We start from the raw sequence: 19,619 nt of genomic DNA, 5'->3' as shown, positions 1-19,619 counted from the left end.
TAAGTATTAAAGTCTTAAAATAACTGCTTTCAAAAGTTTACAGTTCAGTCCCACTTATCCAAGAGGTCTTGGAAAGTACAAGAAACCACCGGAACACTCTGCAGCTTGACAAAGGCATTTGGCTGTCAGTCAATCGTATTTACTGAGCGCTTACTTTGTTCATAACATTGTATTAGGCACTTGGAAGAGTACAATATAACAGTAAACAGACATTTCCTGCCCACGATGAGCTTACAGCCGAAGTCACTTCGGCAGAGCTGCTCCCCATGAAGCTGCTAGGCAATGGGGAGCACCCTTCAGCTTTCCCTCTACAATTTCAACTGTCCTGTATGCACCCAAGTTCTTGTACAGAAGTCTGTACCCAGTAAGTGTGGTTGGGCTCAATAAATATGATTGATTTCCTTCTCAGTTCTACCTTTGAACCCACAAAGTGGGAGCAATGCCAACAGGCAAAGGATGAAGAAGAGGTGGGGCAAGAGAGCAAAGTTAAATGGAGAGCAACAAAGGATCATTTTAAGCTGAACTTCCCCTACTATGTCACCAGGGTAACAGTAAATAGAACAATTGAGGGCACCAGAAAGCTTGATCATTCCCAAGGCCATCAAATATAAGCCCAACTTCAAGGAGGAGTAGAGATGGATGGGCGTTAGCTCCCCAGGGAAATGGAGAGAATGAAGAGGAAGAGGAAGGGCTGCTGTGCCTTCATAATCAAGATCTGGGAAGAACCAGCCCTCGCAGCAGATGGATTAGCTGATTCAACCTGAGACCGGTATTATTCCGAGGAGGACTAGCCCTATGAAGCAAGTAGCCCTTTTGGTCGGCTCACCCCACAGGTCACTCATCACCGATGGTATGACTGATTGCCTACTGTACGCCAAATTCAGCAGAGGAAACTATTTTTCATTTTCATCTTGGGGACAAAAGGAGGTATGTGTTTTAGTTGGAGTGGATGGAAATTGAAGGGGACCTGCTTCAATCAATCAATGGTATTTATTGAGCACTTACTGCGTTGCAGAGCACTCTAAGAGCTTGGGAGAGTACAATGTTTCAAGGAGCTAATAGGCTGGAAAGACACCATTTTGGGTCTTTTCAAGGAAAACTGGAAATTCGTCATGCTTATCAGAGACCTAGGATGAACAAGTTTGGAAGTCACCATGGAGTGGACCCTAGGAAAGAGAGTACCCTCTGAGAACTGTGATAACTCCACACGCATAGCACTTTCGTACAAATCCCTATACTGTTGTTTCCCCTGCTAGCTCCCCAATTAGACTGCAAGATTCATCAAGGCAGGGATTCTGCCCACTAATTTTATTGAAAAACTCATCATGGGCAGGGAACACTTCCGCTAATTCTTTTGTACTGTGCTCTGCACACAGTAAGCAATCAATACCGTTGGATTTAAAATAGGATCTTCTGCCCCTTGAGCCAAGTCACGAGGCTACTAGTCACTTCACACACTCAGTGGACAGACCATGAGCTCAAAGGGACTGTAACAATGTGGTGATCACTGATTTGGCAATGGAGGAACTTGCAACATACAGGGTAGAGAGAAATGAGGAGGGAAGTATCATCCAGGTTGAGGGCATGACGGACACTGTCATGCCGCAGTGTGGGATAAATCTCTAATGGGGATGCCGTCTTGAACTTTTCTTTTGTTATCTATAAATGCAGATCTTCAAGATCCAAAATAAATCAGTTTCTTGGGGACTAGAAAGAAGTAGGAACAGGATCCTTCTCTTCTCTCTCAAATAGGCAGTCTCTACTGCATTTTTGGTTTTGAATTTATACAACCTCACATTCCCTTTCACCTCCAGGACAAGTCTACACGGATGCCCTGCTAGCACTCTTCATTCCACTCAAGCTAACCTACTGACTGTGCCTTGTTCTCGCCTCTCCTGCTGTCTCGGCTTCTGGCTCACACCTTCCCCCCAGCTGGATCTCCCTTTCACTTCAAATCTGATAGATGACAGCTGGCACCAGCTTCAAAACCCTAAGCACTGAATTCTCCCCTTTTAGGAGAATTTTCTTACAGAATACCAAGCAAGGTGGGGGAAGGAGGAGAAACCAAGGAGGAAGACTTGTAAGGCGCTGCATGCCGAGCTGAGCTAAGCCACTCCTGAGAAGAACCCTGAATTAACAAGTTGCCACATTCCTGAGTGCTTTAAACACACCATAACAAAATCGTGTTACCTAGGCAGCCCACTATCTAATAATGCAACTGAAAAAAACGAAGTACGACATCAAGTCTTGAAGTTCAGTAGATTGTCAGTGCGGAGGCAATGTAACAACCATGTTTCAGATCAAACTACAGGTCTACAGGGCAGAAGTGTGGTCCAACCTGCTCTCTGACTGTAAGCTCTGGACATAACAAAAACATCTGCTTGTGCAGTTACATCATTATCTCTGGCCATACCCATCAAGTGGCAATATAAGATCACAAAAAATTACGTTCTGGATCAAGGCCGGTCTTCTAGCACTGAAGGTATTCTCACCTCAACACAATTTTGCTGGCAGAGACACATGAGAAACACATGCCACGGAGAAGCACCGTGGAAAGAGCACGGGCTTGGGAGACAGGGGACATGGGTTCTAATCCCAGCTCTGCCACTTGTCTGCTGTGACCTTGGGCAAGCCATTTAACTTCTCTGTGCCTCAGTTACCTCATCTGTAAAATGGGGATTAAGACTTTGAGCCCCACATGGGACAACCTGATTACCTTGTATCTATCCCAGCACTCAGAACAGTGCTTGGCACATGAGTGCTTAATAAATACCATTATTATTATTATTACTAGGAGAATGGTTGACAGTAGAGTACCCCAAGAACTACTGTATGATAAGATGAAGTGAAGAAACCAAAAGCGAGGGGATTGGAGGCAACATTAAGGAACGCAGCCAGGAGCAACTTCAGCTGAAAACTGGGAGACGACAGTGGCAGGGAGACCAGCGTGGTCCACTTGCAGTCAAAAAAGAAGTAATTCTTTTCAAGCTGAACCTCAGAGAGGACTTTAAGGCAAAAGCAAAAATGAAATTAATACCATAGTCTGTAAATAGCAATTATGTTGGCATTGGCACTCTCTTCAAAGCCCTACTGAGAGCTCACCTCCACCAGGAGGCCTTCCCAGCCTGAGCCTTCCCTTTCCCCCGCCCCTCCCCTCCTCATTCCCCCTATTCCCTCCCTCTCCCCACAGCATTTGTATATATGCGTTTATATTATTTATTACTCTATTTTATTAATGATGTGTATAGAGTTATGATTCTATTTATCTATTTTGATGGCACTGATGCCCGACTAGTTGTTTTGTTTTGCTGTCTGTACCCCCCTTTTGGATGGTTAATCCTTTGTTAGGCAGGGATTGTCCCTGTTGCCGAACTGTACATTCCAAGCGCTTAGTACAGTGCTCTGCCCACACTAAGCACTCAATAAATACGACTGAATGAATGAAATGAATACAAGGTGATCAGGTTGTTCCACGTGGGGCTCACAGTCTCAATCCCCATTTTACAGATAACTACGGCACAAAGAAGTTAAGTGATTTGCCCAAGGTCACATAGCAGACAAGTGGAGGAGCTGGGATTAGAACCCACATCCTCTGACTCCTCAGCCTGTGCCGTTTCCACTAAGCCCTGCTGCCAGACAGATTTAACTTAATGATTGTGGTACCAAACACTTTCATTAAAAAGCATAACTGGGTTTAAAGAAGCATGCAAAGTCTTGGGCAAATAGCTAACACAATACTAATAAGTGCATGGAAAGGAATTTTATATCACTGATGTCAATTTAATGAGAAAATGTACCTGGGTACTCAAAACCACACTATATCCATTTCTCTGACAGAAAGCAAAAGGGGGGAAAATACAGTTATACACAGTCATACAGGAATTGAACTGAAGTCACGGGCGTATATGTCTATAAAATGTAAAAAAAAAGGGGGGGGACATTAAATTAATATTTTGTGATGTTCAGATGACCCAAGTTTTCTAATAACCCAAGAGACTGTCATTCCACCCTGGCAGCAGTTTTACCCTGACAGGTATATGACAGAGGTGCTAACGAACGAAAATGTGTTTGACTGAATTTAGGACATGTCTGGGCCCCTAACCCAGTTTCCCCCACTCAGGTGAAGGGGTTGAATAACGGCCCGCTAATGAGTGGTATTCTCTGATAGGTTTCTGCAGATGGGACCTGATTTTTTTGGATCATCTGCCAATCGCATGATGCAATCTGACACACATTGGTTTGGGGAGTGGTGGGAGAGATGGAGGGATAGATTCAGGCAATTTCCCCAACAAGCTTGACACACCCCACGAGTCTCCCAAAGCTGCACCCTGGCTCCTCAGGGGTGAAGGGGTTGTCCCTGTCTCACACCCCTTCCATGAGCCTCACTACGCTGCACCCTGGATCCTCAGGGAAGGAGTCGTCCCTGTGAGCATCACGATGCTGCATCCTGGCTCTGTGCCATAACGCCCGGCCCCTGTCCCTCCAGAGGACAAAGAAGAGGTACGGGGGATCTGGGGGCGTTGTGCTGCTGCCGGTCCTCCAAAGGAAAGGAGGGACACTAAGGGATAGGTAGGAAGGGGATTACAGAATGGCCCACCCTCTCACTCCCCCAGCTCCGTCCTATTGTCCCTAGGCACCGGACTGCATACAGACCCGCTAGATAATGGATGAGACAGCAAGATAAAGTAGCCCCTTTGCAGGTCACCTTGATGGACTCTGCCTGATAAACGGGTCATAGCTCAAAATGGCACTATTCCTTCATGGAACCACCTTGGCACCTAGGAATTGGACTGCTCCAAAGGAGGGGAACCTGGAACCTAGGGTTTCCCAAGAAAGGCTCTGGGGAACATTCAGACCAAGGAATGTGAACTGGAACAGTTTAAGAGAAAACAGAAAGGGTCGGGGGAGGGGTGGGCGTTCAAGAGGGAAGCAGGAAAATTCACCCAAAGTGTTAACTCTTGAGGGGAAAACATTGGATAAAAGGGATAGGTGGTCTGGATTGGATTTAATTTACCTCTGTTACCTAATTATAAAGATAATATCTATCTTCCTTAGCAATCGGTTAAACCCCTAACCAACCGTCCTGGATGGTAGGGGGTGTAGGTGGTTCCTGGTTGCTGGGGGACACCTGTGCCTGAGATCTGAAGAAGAGGAAGAGAGGCAAAACTCTGTCTCCAAACTTCCTGCGGCTAGCTAGCCTCGCGGGAAAGGGAGAGGGTGGCTGGCTTGGGCCCAAATAATCTCCTTGCTCTTAAAGGTGCTTCTGGAGAGTCAAAAGGTATGGGAGAGAACAGTCGGGAGGGCGGATTTCTTGTATTTACTTTTTAGAGGACCCCCAAATCTTGCCTGTTCCTGGAAGGAGGAAAAACCCAGATTTTTAGGATTCTGCAGGGGCTTCTTAGTATCCAATCTCCCCTCTCCCACCCTCCCCTCCCCTCATAGTGACTTTAGGGGCTATTTGGGGCAGGAGAAGGGTTGAAGGGGAGCTGGATCCATCACATTTTGTATTCTGTTGGACAAGATTCCATTATATTTAAGGCAGTAAATTTTTTCAACAAGAAAAAAAAAATCACACCTCTATGTGGGGTTGAGCAATAAAGACACTAAATGCAAATCGAGTGTGATTTTCCTCTCTTTCTGTTTGACCTAAACCAGCACCAGATCTTCCCTAAGTCAAGCCTTTTTTTTTTGTTTTAAAATTTACAAACAAAACATAAAAATTCACATGCAATACTTTAGCACACAGTAAAATAAAATGGTCACTCTGAAAATGATGAAAAAATTCTCTCACTTGAGACTCGTGTCATTCCCGAGGAAAAACAGTCTGTGCCCTTGTTAACCATATCCTTGGTTGAAAAATGCTAAAGAGATCACCAGTTCAACAGATGACGAAAATGCACTTACTTCATTTCCATGTTTTTGCAGAAATTCAATTTCTTGTTGTGTAAATGTTGTCATAGAAATGGACTTCACTCTATGTGGTGGATTTAGACCTCGCCTGTAAGATGAAAGGAGCTTTAGGTTTATTTCTAAATACGCCATAAAGCGAAACAACACTTTTCTAATCTGTAAAATTCAGATTCACACTTAGTACTGTTTTCATCCCACTGCTATGTGGATAGATTCCAAGCATTTTGCAAGCACTATTTTAAAATGACGTTAACCTACACAATGGCTGGGTCTGCACGGCCTAAATGAAGAACTGAGCAATGATCTGTTAGATCTGCTCCAAGTAGATGGCCCAAATGGATGCATCAGCTCCGCAAGCGGAGTTTGAGCCCGAACGATCCTTTTGGTCTACGCACAGAAAGCAAACTACCTGGAAAATTCGTCAATCCACCGCTTCACTCGGGGATGCAGACCCAATCAATGCTTCTAAAGAGAAGGTTAGCAGCAAGCATTACATTCTACAGTTCACAGTAAATCCGAACAACTACTAAGCAACTATGATAGGAAGACTGCAGTATGTGACTCTTGAAAGGTTCAGCACTAGACAAGTAGGACTTTGTTATCACTTTTTTTTTTTATTTCGATGAGGAGTAAGGTTATGCTCTACATGGCAATCTGGGGATTAGGCCAGTATTTTCAATATTTTGTTTACGACGTTAAGCGTGAAACAAAAGATCATTAACCAGTACATTTTCTCCGGAAATAAGGAGCATATTGTTAGTAATATTTACGCTTGGTTCAAAGGCAACTAAATTCGCAACAGATAATTTACCAATAATAAAATGGTGCCCTCCTATAAAAACGTTCAAGCATTCATGAAATCAAGAGGACCTTGGGGAACATTTCATATCTGTGCTTCTCACGTGTGTTTGCTCTGCAGCAAAAACTGCTAGGAAAGAAAACCATGCATTCAGAGTATGAACTTATGAAGATTCGATCCAGGCATAAAAATTTTCCTTAGACTAGTATCAAGGGAAACGACTCCACCCACATGTACAACCTGTTTAAACAATGTTGACCTAATCTATGAAAGATGCCTCCAAGATGATTACATCAAGGTTGAACGCTCTGGAAAAGAACTCGAGGACTAGCCTCTATTAACCCAGCTCTTGACTCTCCCTACTTCTCCTGTGAAGTGCTTCCAACCAGAATATACACTGAGTTTACCTCCAACCAGAATGTACAGAGAAGTGTACATTCTGTTCATAAAACTGTGCCACCCGTTATTTGACAACTCCCTAGTCTGCAATAAAAGAAGAAAAAAAGTTGTCTTACCTGGCAGACAACATCGTAAGCTACTGTAAAAAATAACCCAGAGGTCTAGCTTTTACTTTCAAAGTCAAAAACATGAGAATCACCTTTAGAAGTATAACATACCACCAATAGAGGGGAGAGGGAACAGAAAGAGAAGCGGCATGGCTTAGTGGATAGATCACAGTCCTGGGAATCTGAAGGACTCCACGGCTCCACCACATCTCTGCTGTGTGACCTTGGGCAAGTCACTTGACTTTCCAGTTACTTCATCTGTAAAATGGGGATTAAGAGTGGGAACCCCATGTGGGTCAGGAACTGTGCCTACCCCAGAGCTTAGAACAATACTTGGTACATTGTAAGCGTTCAACGAGTACCATAATTATTAGAAACTCACCATTATGTGAAGAGGTCCTCTGGCAGGACTGAGAAAACATAACTATGCTTTAAGTGCTCATAGCCATATCCATTTAATTTCTATCATTTTAAAATAAAGATAGAGGATGACTCAAAAATAGTGTAACCCTGAGTCAAGTGCTTGTTTCTATGTGACCGCTAATAATGACATACAAAGATATGAGAAGCAGCATGGTGTAGTGGTTACAGCATAGGCCTGGGAGTCAGAAGGTTGTGGGTCCTAATACCAGGTCCCTCACTTGTCTGCTGTGTGATCTTGGGCAAGGTACTTCACTTCTCTGGGCCTCAGTTACCTCATCTGTAAAAAGGGATTGAGACTGTGAGCCCCATGTAGGACAGGGACTGTATCCAACCCGATTTGCTTGTATTCACCCAAGCGCTGAGAACAGTGCCTGACACATAGTAAGCACTTAACAAATACCATAATTATTATTATTGTAATATTTGTGCTTAGTTTCCTACCTCCAAAAAGGACTGAAACCTACCTAATAATGATGGTGTATGTTGAGGGCTTTACTATGTGCCAGGCATCTCCCAGTGGCCCAGCAGAACACACTCTTGTTTTCTCTTGACCTCCTGTCATGAATGTGGGGGACAGACAGTGGGGAGGATATCTGAAGGAAAAAAGTGTGCTTTGCTTGCCATTTGTAACTGCTGACACAGACAGTTTCTGGTCCAGGGAAAGGAGCAAGAGCAGGTAAAATGTGCAGTCCACCGAACAGGTATGTGTGAATTAAATATTTATATTATATGCATTTGCTACCCAGGTGCCATTTTTGTTCCATCCTATCCTGGCAGTCTTTCTGCAACCTTTCTTTTAAGACAGTCACCCCTCTTCTAATTGTCAGTCAACTCTATTTACTGAGCACTTGTTTTTTGCACAGCGCTGTACAAAAAGGACTTGGGAGAATACAATACTGTTGGTAGCCATGCTCTCCAAGGAGCTTATGATATAGTGAAGGCGCTTATCCTTAGAAGCAGCGTGGCTCAGTGGAAAGAGTCCGGGCTTGGGAGTCAGAGTTCATGGGTTCGAATCCCGACTCTGCCACTTGTCAGCTGTGTGACTGTGGGCAAGTCACTTAACTTCTCTGTGCCTCAGTTCCCTTATCTGTAAAATGGGGATTAACTGTGAGCCTCATGTGGGACAATCTGATTACCCTGTATCTACCCCAGCACTTAGAACAGTGCTCTGCACATAGTAAATGCTTAACAAATACCAACATTATTATTATTCAAAAGCCAAGCTAATCTACTTTCTGGCCACATTTCTCAGCCTTTCACTGCCTTTACACACCATTCAAGATTTTGCTTCATTGTGCCTTTCGGCATTTTTTTTTCTGTCCACCCCATTTGGGGTTACCACAGTCCAGCTCATCATAAAGCAGAACTGAGAATACTATCTATCAAGCAATCAATCATATTTATTGAGCACTTTGTGGGTGCAGAGCACTGTACTGAGCACTTGGAAGAGTACAATATAAGAGTTGATGAATACATTCCCTGCCCAAAACAGGCTTACCGTCTAGTTTACAGAGCACCATCAAGATATCAGGCATGGCAGTGTGGCTAAGTGAAGTCACCAAATTGAGTTCAATGGAAATTACGCAGATAAAAAGACTACGTGCAGCAAAAGGAGTATCCAACCATAAGCACCCATTCAGACAATAAAGATACTTAGAGAAACCTTCATGACAAGATGCAAATCAAGAAACACGCGCAGTAGGGATGGTACCGATGGGACGGAAAAGCTGAAGAGATCTAAGACTGTGCAAATCACAACTCAAGAATTTCTACACACGATTACAAAAATTGCACAGCCCTGTTCATGCTATCATGGCACTCCTGAAAACTTCAGATGGCTCCAAGTTTATTACAGAACAGGAAGAAACGCCAGCAATATTTCAATGACCTCTCCTACTGTTTATCTTGGTTTTATGGCATTTGCTGAACCCCTACTATTTGAAAGGCACTGTACTAAGCGCTGGGGTAGATACAAGATAATCAGGCTGGACACAGTCCATTATCCACACAGGGCTCAAAGTCTTAATCACTGTGTGGCCCAGTGGAAAGAGCAGAGACCTGGGAAGCAGAGAACCTGGGTTCTAATTTCGACTCTGCCACTTGTCTGCTGTATGACCCTGGGCAAGTCACTTAAGTTCTCTGTACCTAGATTATCTCGCCTATAAAATGGAGATTAAACTGTGAGCCCCGTGTGGGACAGGGACTGTGTCCTACCTGATCCCCTTGTATCTACCCCAGTGTTTAATACAGTGCCTACCACTTATAAGCATTTAACCAGTACCATTTTAAAAAAAAATTACAAATGAAGCAACTGAGGCACAGTGAAGTTAAGTGACTTACCCAAGATTACACGGCAAACAAGTGGTGGTGCCGGGATAGGAACCCAGGTTCTTCTGATTCCCAGGCCTGAGTTCCATCCACAAGGCCACACTGCTTCACAGTAGGCCAATCTGCTTCTCGTCTAAGTATTTCTCTCCCAGCACTGAGTCTAGTGCCTTTCACATGGCCTGTACTATGAAACAGCATGGTTTTGTGGTGAGAGCACGGGCTTGGGAGTCAGAGGACGTGTGTGCTAATCTCCCAGTGGTCTGCTGTGTGACCCTAGGCTAGTCACTTCACTTCTCTGTGCCTCAATTCCCTCATCTATTAAATGGGGATTAAGACTGGGAGCCCCATGTGGGACAGGGACTGTGTCCAACCTGATCTACTCCAACACTCAGGACGATGTTTGGCCCATAGTGAGTGCTTAACAAATACCATAATTATTATTATTACTACTACTACTGTCACTGAAGATTAGGCCTGCAAACATTTAAGAAGTTGTTGCCACGTAAAGCCCTGTAACCCACCCACCTACTGCGGACGTCACAACTGAGGGACGAAAAACACCTACGGCACACCCACTTTGATCTACCGCACAGAAGAGACAGCCTGCTGAAACACTAATATGCACTTTTCCTCAAAATTTCGAACACTGAGAAGCTTGCCCGGGATCCCAAAGACTTCTCTTTCATCACCAACTTCAGGAAGAAAGGAGAAAGATCAGACTGCAGCGACTATCGAGAAACCTCGCTACACCCCGACAGTGGCCAGATCTTAACCATACTCCTTCCGGACCAGCTGCTGAATACAGCTGACCACATGTTCCCAGCGTTATATTATTACAATATATCTTCAGACCACAGTGCAGAACTGCAGGCTTATACTTTGCAGAATGTTATATACATCAGAAATCCTGAGAGGAAGCACTGAGTAAAGATACTATTGGTAAAGCCAGATTTTAGAAACAGCTCTTCTCCCCCAAGCTCTTAGTATAGGGCAGTGTTTTTTTAATGGCATTTATTAAGCGCTTACTATGTGCCATTCACAGTAACAAGGGCTGGGTTAGGAAAGAACTAATCAGGTTCTATCTGATTAGAGAAGCAGCATGGCTCAGTGGAAAGAGCACGGGCTTGGGAATCAGAGGTCATGGGTTCTAATCCCAGCTCCGCCACTTGGCAGCTTTGTGACTTTGGGCAAGTCACTTAACTTCTCTGTGCCTCAGTTACCTCATCTGTGAAATGGGGATTAAGACTGTGAGCCCCACGTGGGACAACCTGATCACCTTGTATCACCCCCCCCCCCCAGCACTTAGTGCCTCGCACATAGAAAGCGCTTAACAAATACCATCGTCATCATTATTATTATCTATCCCAGCAGTACACACAGTAGGGACAGAATAAATACTACTGAATTGCTTGGAAAATTTGGCTGGCCTGAGAAGTTCATTAAGACCAAAAACTGCTCCACAGCAGTTGGGTTGGCTGTGCTGTGTTTGATTCTTTACCCATAGCCAATGAGTAAAGCAAGGGTGCGATACTGTCTGGTATTGTTCCTTGTATTCTACGCAGATATGCTGGAGATTGCAGCTAATATGTTTATATTGTTCTACTGTACTCTCCCGAATGCTTAGTACAATGCTCTGCACACAGTAAGCACTCAATAAATACGACTGACTGATGCCCTAGTGGCTTGACTGCAGGTGCCAGAATTCCATTCTTCTTGGAAGCTTCCTTTCCACAGAAAGTCCTGTTGGCCGGTTTGAGCTAAGTTTTGTCTCAGAGACCAATTTTGCTCTGGAAGTCATAAAAACCTGAATTTGTCTCAGCATCTCTTGAGCTAGGGGGAATGAGTATTGATGGCTCAAAGGTCATTTCATTTTGCTTCTGAAAATCAGACTATTAAAAAAAATTAAAAGCCTGACTCTTCCCACTAAAATTACCCTAAATGTCCACTAAAGCATCTTTTCCAGTCCTACTGGGAGCTATTCAGAACCCCTAGATAAAATTCACATACTAATTTTTAATTTTTTTTAATACACTAAATGTCAAAACAAGGATGAGTTGTCTTATCTCAGCATGATTAAATGTATAGCTGCTTTTCTTCTCCCTTTAGTGCTGGTGTTGTAATCCTCATCTCACTGTTTGCAAAAATGATTTAAATTCAATATCAAGTACAGTGTAGTGCAAGTGAAATTCATACATTTTCCACAGGCCCAGATAACCACCACATGGTTTAAATGACTACTCCTCTAATGACTTGCTCCTCTAGACTGTCAGCTCACTGCGGGCAGGGAACGTGTCTGCTTATTGTTATATAGTACTCTCCCAAGTGCTCAGTACAGTGTTCTGAACAACAGTAAGTGCTCAATAAATACGACTGAATGAGAATGAATGAACACTCCTGTGCAGCAGCTGGGATGAACAGCTTGAACCTCAAACAGTTGGGGTAAGCTACAAATTTCAGGGTGGCATTTGAGTCCTTGGCAGGAAGGACAAGAGCCTAGTCATTAGCTGACAAGTGCACTGTAGCTCACCAGCATTTACAGTTTCCTGCGTGTCAGCACCCCCCGAGTCTATACGGCCTGGGCATCGTTTAGAGTTTCCTTGGAAGCAACATTTGCTTGGCTTATGGGTCTTGTAGGGATCGACAAGAAATAAAACTTCTCACCTTCACTTCATGGGAACGCCAGGTTTCACAACTAAGGTCTTGAAAAAACCCGTTAACTATACTGGTTCCCCTTCCGCGTTGACATTTTCCTCCAAACCTGCCTTCGATTCTGAATTGAAAAGATAATTCTGAATGTGATCCTTCTTCGCAGTATGTGTTAGTTTTCCTTGCAGACTTATTCCATTTCACTTTTTAACCTCTTACTTGTTCTCGAGAAGCTTCCTTTTACATTTTCCCTCCCATCTCTAACTTCCTTTAATTTGCCTCATTGCGTAGTCTGAATTATTTCAAATCTTTTCAGTTTATCCGTTTGAGCCGGAGTCAGCAACAATGCCAGGCAGAGGTGCCAGTGGGTGATAATAATGACATTTATTAAGCATTTAGTATGTATGAAACACGGTTCTGAGTGCTTGGGTGGACATAGGTTAATGGGCTGGACACTGTGTCTGTCCCACATGGAGCTCGGAATCTAAGCAGGAGGTAGAACAGGTATTTAATCCCCATTTTACAGTTGAGAAAACCGAGGCACAGAGAAGTTAAACGACTCGATCAAGTTAACAGAGCAAGCAATTGGCAGAGGCGGAATTAGAACCTAGGTTCTCTGACTGTCGGGCCCGTGCTCTTTCTACTAGGCCACACCGCTTCTCAACAGGTGGATGGCCCACTGACCCATCTCATTGTTCCGTGACTGGCACGGGGCTATCGTTGCTTAACCCCTCACATCTTGAGCTTCCTGTTATTCTTTCCAGTCCACCTGTGCCTCTTCTCTAAAGACAAGGAAATGGGTGGAGGGGTGCTTTAAGCATTTGTCATGTGGTTACTGCACCTCCCAGTTGGCGTGTTCCCTGTCCCCACCGTGGCCTGCTAATAAGAACTGAAAAAGCCTGTCTACACGTGTTCTAAATTTAGCACTCTCCCGGGCTTCTTTTCTCGGGAGTCATGGATTATCCATGACGGTCTTTATGCGAGATCTTAGACCAGCTACTTTCACTGGGAGCTTGTTTTCCCATTTGAAAGATGGTATTAAATGAGTTAGGAAAATGCTATTTCACGCGGAAGTCCTCACAAAGCTGGTTAAACTGAAGATAGTTTCGCCAACCCATTCTATCTACTCATTTTTCATTCTTTTCTCACTGTCTGCCCTTCCCAAATCCCCTCCTTTGGCACACCGATTAGGTGGCAGTCAAGCAAAACAATCCCCTACAGGATCGAAAACTCATCCCTGGTGCCGTCGGTAACGCCCAACGGCACTTATTTCTGGAAGCAGATGCTACTTCCCGATTCGCAAAGCCCTACTTAGCTGCTACGCATGTTAAGTGTTTAGAAAGCAATTTACTGGAATTACATTAGTCAGATCTACTGAATGAAGTTGTTGGGCAAGCAAACCACAATTTAAGTTTCCAATAGAAAGGCGCCATCATTTTAAGTCCCCAAATGCAAAGGATGACTCTTCGTTTTTTGGCACAGGATTTACACTTTCGCAAAGCAAAAATTGTGAAGGCATGCTTGCTGGTAAATAGATTCAGCGCTCTCTAAAATCATCTTCTGCTAGAGCCAAATATGCTCTCTCAGTTCAGTTGGCCTCTAGACATGTCCCTAGGATTCAGTCTAATCAACCATCCTCCAGGCGTGGCTGGAAACTGATGATTAGATTCATTCTAGAGGGTCAGCAGAAAATCACCTTCATGGAAGTAAAATACTGACAGCCACTGGTGGGCAAATAAAGTCAGTTATCTGTCAAACCAAAGATCATCCCATAATCCTGACTTGCCCACTCTAGACCCTATGCTCCTTGTGGGTAGGGGATGAGTCGACCAATTCTGTTAATCTGTGCTCCCAAGGGCCTAAAATAATCCTGTTCAAACAGATGCTCAGTACATACTAATGATGATCTAGGCGGGGGCAAGAGAGGTGGGGATTTAAGCAAGAGTTTTCAAACCTCTGGCAAGTTACTTTTTTTTTTTTTTAGCAGAAACTGTTAAGCGCTTACTATGTGCCAGGCATTGCAGCAGATACAAGCTAATCGGGTTGGATGCAGTCCTTGTCCCACTTGGGGGTTAGTCTTAATCACCATTTTCCAGATGAAGTAACTGGGGGGGCGGGGGGGGAGTTCACAGAAAAGTTAAGTGACTTGCCCAAATTTAACAGCAGACAGGTGGTGGAGGCACAATTAGAACCCAGGTCCTTCTGACCCCCACGCCTAGGCACTATCCACTAGGCCACACTGCTTTTCTAGTGTGCACAGCACTCAGTACAGTGGTCTCTGCACACGGTAGGCACTCTACAAACCATGGTAGAGGGGTGGCAAAATATTCTGCGGGCTGTTAAAGTCTTTAATTGCATGCCTAGCCAAAATTCACCATATTCAACTAAATTTACAAGCAGCAAAGTCTGACATTAAATTCATCCTAATCCTGGCTACTCGGGAAAAAAAAATAAGTACCATAATCCACTGGGCAAATTATATATTTAAAACCTACGGCAGATGGAAGAAGCCTTTAATAGGTTATCAAATTTCCAGAGCCCAAGCAGCAGGAGGGAGAAAAATGCCAAGCTGTAGCATGCAGTAGGAAGTTAGCATTGTAAAGCTTAAAAACAACAGATTAATTCTACCAGAACCAAAAAAATGTTTGAAGCTGGTTAAAAATGATACACTATATTGCAAAGCAATTAGATTATGACCATCTCCAAAGGATAGGGATCATGTCTAATTCCCATCCATGTATTCTCTCCCAGTCCTTAGTAGAGTGCTCTGTATAGAGTAAGCGCTTAATACTATTATTACTATTCTTAAAATATTTCTCCAGAAGACAAAGATGGGATCAACAAGTAGCTTTACCTAAATAATGCCAGAGGTTTGAAAACTCTTGCTTAAATCCCCCACCTCTCCTGTCCCCGTCCAGATCATCTTTAGTATGTAGTGAGCAGCTATTTGAACAGGATTATTTTAGGCCCTTGGGAGTGTAGATTAAAAGAAAACATGGTTCCCTGACCCTGAATTTACCATCTGCTGGGAGAGAGAGGCAGAGCTAGGTAACACATACAGTTGCCCCCACACACGCGATCGATAGAATTTACTGAGTGCTTACTCTGTGCACAGCACTGTACTAAGTGCTTGGGCGAGTACAATTCAATAGAGTTGGTAGACATGGTCCCCGCCCTCAAGAAGCTTACAGTCTAGCGTGGGAGACAGACAAAAATAAATTAGAGATAGGGGACAGGGCAGAGCTTAGGGATCTGTACATAAGAGGTGGGTGGCTAGGGTGAATAAGTACTCAGGAGATCCAACCAATTGCGGAGGCATGCAGAGGAGTGGGGTGAATAGGGCTGGGAAAAGGGAGCTTCATCAAGGAAGACTTCTTGGAGGACATTTGATTTTAAGTAAGGCTTTGAAGATGGGAATACTGACCACCTAGCAACTCCGAAGGGGGAGCGACAAGCCAAGAAGGAGAGAGCGAGCAAAGGGTTGGAGGCGAGAGGAGCAAGATCAAGGCACAGTGAGTAGGTTAGTGACAGAGAAGTGAAGCGTGCAAATGGGTAGGCAGTAGATTAGCGAGATTAGGTAGGAAGGGGATAGCTGATTGAGTGCCTTAAAGCCAATGGTAAGGAGGCTTTGTTTGATGTAGAGATGGGTGAGCAACCACTGAGGTTTTCTAAGGAGTACAGAGATAAGGACAGTATATTTTTTTTTTAGAAAAATGATCTGGGCAGCCGAGTGAAGCTTAGACTAGAGAGCAGAGAGACTGGGAGTTCAGTGAAAAGGCTAATGCAGTGGTCAAGACAGGATATGAAAACCGCTTGGTCCACTTATCTTACCACTCAGTTCTACGTTATCAGAACCCTTGGTTCTCTTATAAAGTGAGAGTGGTGTTCTTGCAGAAGCTCACCTTGAGAAAATCACGGTGTAGGACTTACCCTGAGTCCAACACTTGCTCATAGGACAATCACCTGGCATTGCATCCAGATGTAACAGCAGAAAAATATTTCCTAATTCTGCCAATGTTGTTCTACTCAAAATATGTTATGGTGAAACAGAATGCACTTAAAGAAGATGTCACAAGTGTGCTCATTACGGGCAGGGGATGTGCCCGATAATTCTGCTGCACTGTCCTCTCCTAAGCGCTTACTACCCAGCGCTTAGAACAGTGCTTGGCACATAGCAAGAGCTTAACAAATATCATCATTACTATTACAATTCTCTGCCCATAGGTGCTCAAATACTCTCGATTGGGTGACAAAAAGGCCAACGTGTGATCCACTGCCCAGATCCCATTTGCGCACATCAAGACTGTCCTCTGCCCTGCTGCGGGTTTGTAGTCGCAGGGCCTGACTCTGTTTTACCATGCCTCAGCCTCATAATCCCCTTGCTACAATCTGAGCCGCGACAGCTACTTATTCTACGCTGGACCTTCTTTTACAGTTGCCACTCAGTTTTCAGCTGAGAGAGAATAATGCCTCAGGATTTACTGTACCGCATGTTTAAAACGCTTCCTCTGCCTCCCTGGTTTTCAGTTGTCCAATTTCAGTTCAACACACAGCGGCTCTTTGAGGATTATTCCATTATTCGTCTTCCTCACATCCCACCCAGAGAAGTTGTGTTTCAAGCATACAGTCAGCACTAGCAGACTGTGTTCCCAAACTTCACAGTTAATGATCCTGTCTTGCTGCTAGATAATAATTGTGGTATTTTAAGTCTTTACCACGTGCCTAGCACCGTACTACGTGCTGGGGCGTATGCTGCATTCCTTCATTCAATCGTATTTATCGAGCGCTTACTGTTGCACTGAGTCCCGGCCCCAGATGAGGCTCCCAGTCTAAGTAGGAGGAGAGCAGGTATTGTATCTCCACTTTACAGATGAGGAAACAAACAGAGAGAAGTTCCGTGACTGGCTCACGATCACATGGCAGGCAAGTGGCAGACTTGGCATTTAGAACTCAGGTCCTTTGAGTCCCGGGCCCGTGTTCTTTCCACTGTGCCCACACCGCTCCTCCACTTAATAGTGGGGCTGACCCATTAGGTGATACTGGAGGATCTCGCTGACTACACGCATGCAGCATCCAAACACCGCCTTGGACCACGATACGCACCGTGGATCACAATACACATAATGCAGCACTTCAGAATCCAAGTAACCCAGGGTCTCGTGACCCCTATTTCAAGCCATCTGGCAACCAGGATGGTTTTCTGAATAAGGCTGAGTGTGAGACCGTGACAGCAAAGACTTCCCTTTTTGACACGTGGTCTCGAAAACTGAATGCGTCCTCCCCTCCCCCAGGCTGGCCTGGCACTTCAGCCTGGGGTAAGGTGGCAGAGATTTGGGATAGGGTTTTCCTCCTCAGGACTGGAATGCTACAATCCTAGGTGGAGCCTCGGCAGATGTTGAAAAAGGGTTTAAGGTACTGGGAAATGCATAAACCACAAAAGAAAATAGACACGAGATGAGCGTCCCTTACTGCTTCACATCTGCTTAACCGTATTGGGTGGATTAGGATCTCTGCGTCTCCATCTCACACGCACGGCACTTCAGAATCCAAGTAAACCAGGGTCTTACATGCCCTATATTTCAAGACACCTCATCGGTAAAATGGGTATTGAGACTGTGAGCTCCATGTGGGGCATGGATGGTGTCCAACCTGATTAGCTTGTATCTACCCCAAAGCTTAGTACCATTCATTCATTCAATCGTATTTACTGAGCGCTTACTATGTGCAGAGCACTGGACTAAGCGCTTGGAACGTACAATTCGGCAACAGATAGGGACAATCCCTGCCCAATGAGGGACTCACAGTCTAATCGGGGGAGACAGAAAGCAGAGCAAAAGAGAACAAAACAAAAACAAGACATTATCATCAAGATAAATAGAATCAAGGAGATGTGCACCTCATTAACAAAACAAATATGGTAATAAATAAAATACACAAATGAGCACAGTGCAGAGGGGAGGGGAAGGGGAAAGAGAGTGGGGAGAGGGGAGGGGGAGCAGAGGGAAGGAGGGCTCAGTCTGGGAAGGCCTCCTGGAGGAGGTGAGCTCTCAGTGCCTGGGATATAGTGAGTGCACAACAGATACTATATGAACACACAAAACACACATACGCACACTCTAGCACTGCTCTGGGAAACTTCCCTATTGACAGACGATCCTTCAAGAATTGCTTCTTATGTGGATCATTACTCTCTAGGGGTTCACACCCAAAGAGGCCAGCAATGACTATAAGCTACTGGGCCAAATCAACTAAGCTCTAAGGAATGATGATAGGTCTGAACAAAGCTGGAGTCAAACTACACCACTACAACTAGACCAGGCACTGTGACAGACCTGATTATCTCTCTTTGGCACAGAGTAAGCACTTACAGTTTTAGTCAAGTATTTGTTAACCACTTAATACGTGCCAGGCACTGTACTAAGAGCTGGGGTAGATACAAGATATTTGGGTCGGACACAGTCCATGCCCCATTTTACAGATGAGGGAACTGAGGCACAGAGAAGTGAAGGAACTTGCCCAAGGGCACACAACAGAAAAGTGGCGGATCTGGGATTAGATGAGCAGGTCCTTCTGAGTCCTGGGCCCATGCTCTATGCAGTAGGCAGTGCCACTTCTCACATTTCATTATTATTAGTAGTAGTAGTAATAGCCAAAAATCTAGGCTTCAAAAAAAAAAGGAACTAAAGGAAAAAGAGATACAGCTGGTAATAAAAGCAAACAGTGAATAAATGGAGAAAGCCATCCACACATAACTATAATAATAATAATAATTATGGTATTTGTTGGCGAAGCAGCATGGCTCAGTGGAAAGAGCACGGGCTTGGGAGTCAGAGGTCATGGGTTCTAATCCTAGCTCTGCCGCTTGCCAGCTGTGTCACTTTGGGCAAGTCACTTCACTTCTCTGTGCCTCAGTTACCTCATCTATAAAATGGGGATTAAAACTGAACCCCACGTGGGACAATCTGATCACCTTGTATCCCCCAGCACTTAGAACAGTGCTTTGCACA

The 19,619-nt window shown here is 44.5% G+C and overlaps 1 protein-coding gene across 13 annotated transcripts in view; it reads right to left on the bottom strand.

The window, feature by feature from the left end:
• The window catches only part of AGFG1 (ArfGAP with FG repeats 1), a 71,095-nt gene that overhangs the window by 40,503 nt on the left and 10,973 nt on the right, over positions 1 to 19,619 (bottom strand). For 12 of the 13 annotated variants that reach the window (XM_029068954.2, XM_039912497.1, XM_029068953.2 and 9 more), the window contains exon 2: positions 5,905 to 5,998. In XM_029068954.2, coding sequence (XP_028924787.1) covers positions 5,905 to 5,998 — 94 coding nt within the window. Of the gene's footprint in view, positions 1 to 5,904; positions 5,999 to 6,721; positions 6,836 to 19,619 lie in introns of all 13 variants that reach the window. The other variant, XM_029068959.2, reaches the window with a different exon arrangement.

The sequence above is a fragment of the Ornithorhynchus anatinus genome, chromosome 7 (genome assembly GCF_004115215.2).
Source record: "Ornithorhynchus anatinus isolate Pmale09 chromosome 7, mOrnAna1.pri.v4, whole genome shotgun sequence".
In the NCBI taxonomy this organism is placed as follows: domain Eukaryota; kingdom Metazoa; phylum Chordata; class Mammalia; order Monotremata; family Ornithorhynchidae; genus Ornithorhynchus; species Ornithorhynchus anatinus.
Note: the sequence above shows the minus strand (reverse complement) of the source record. Positions and strands in the feature narration are given on the sequence as shown.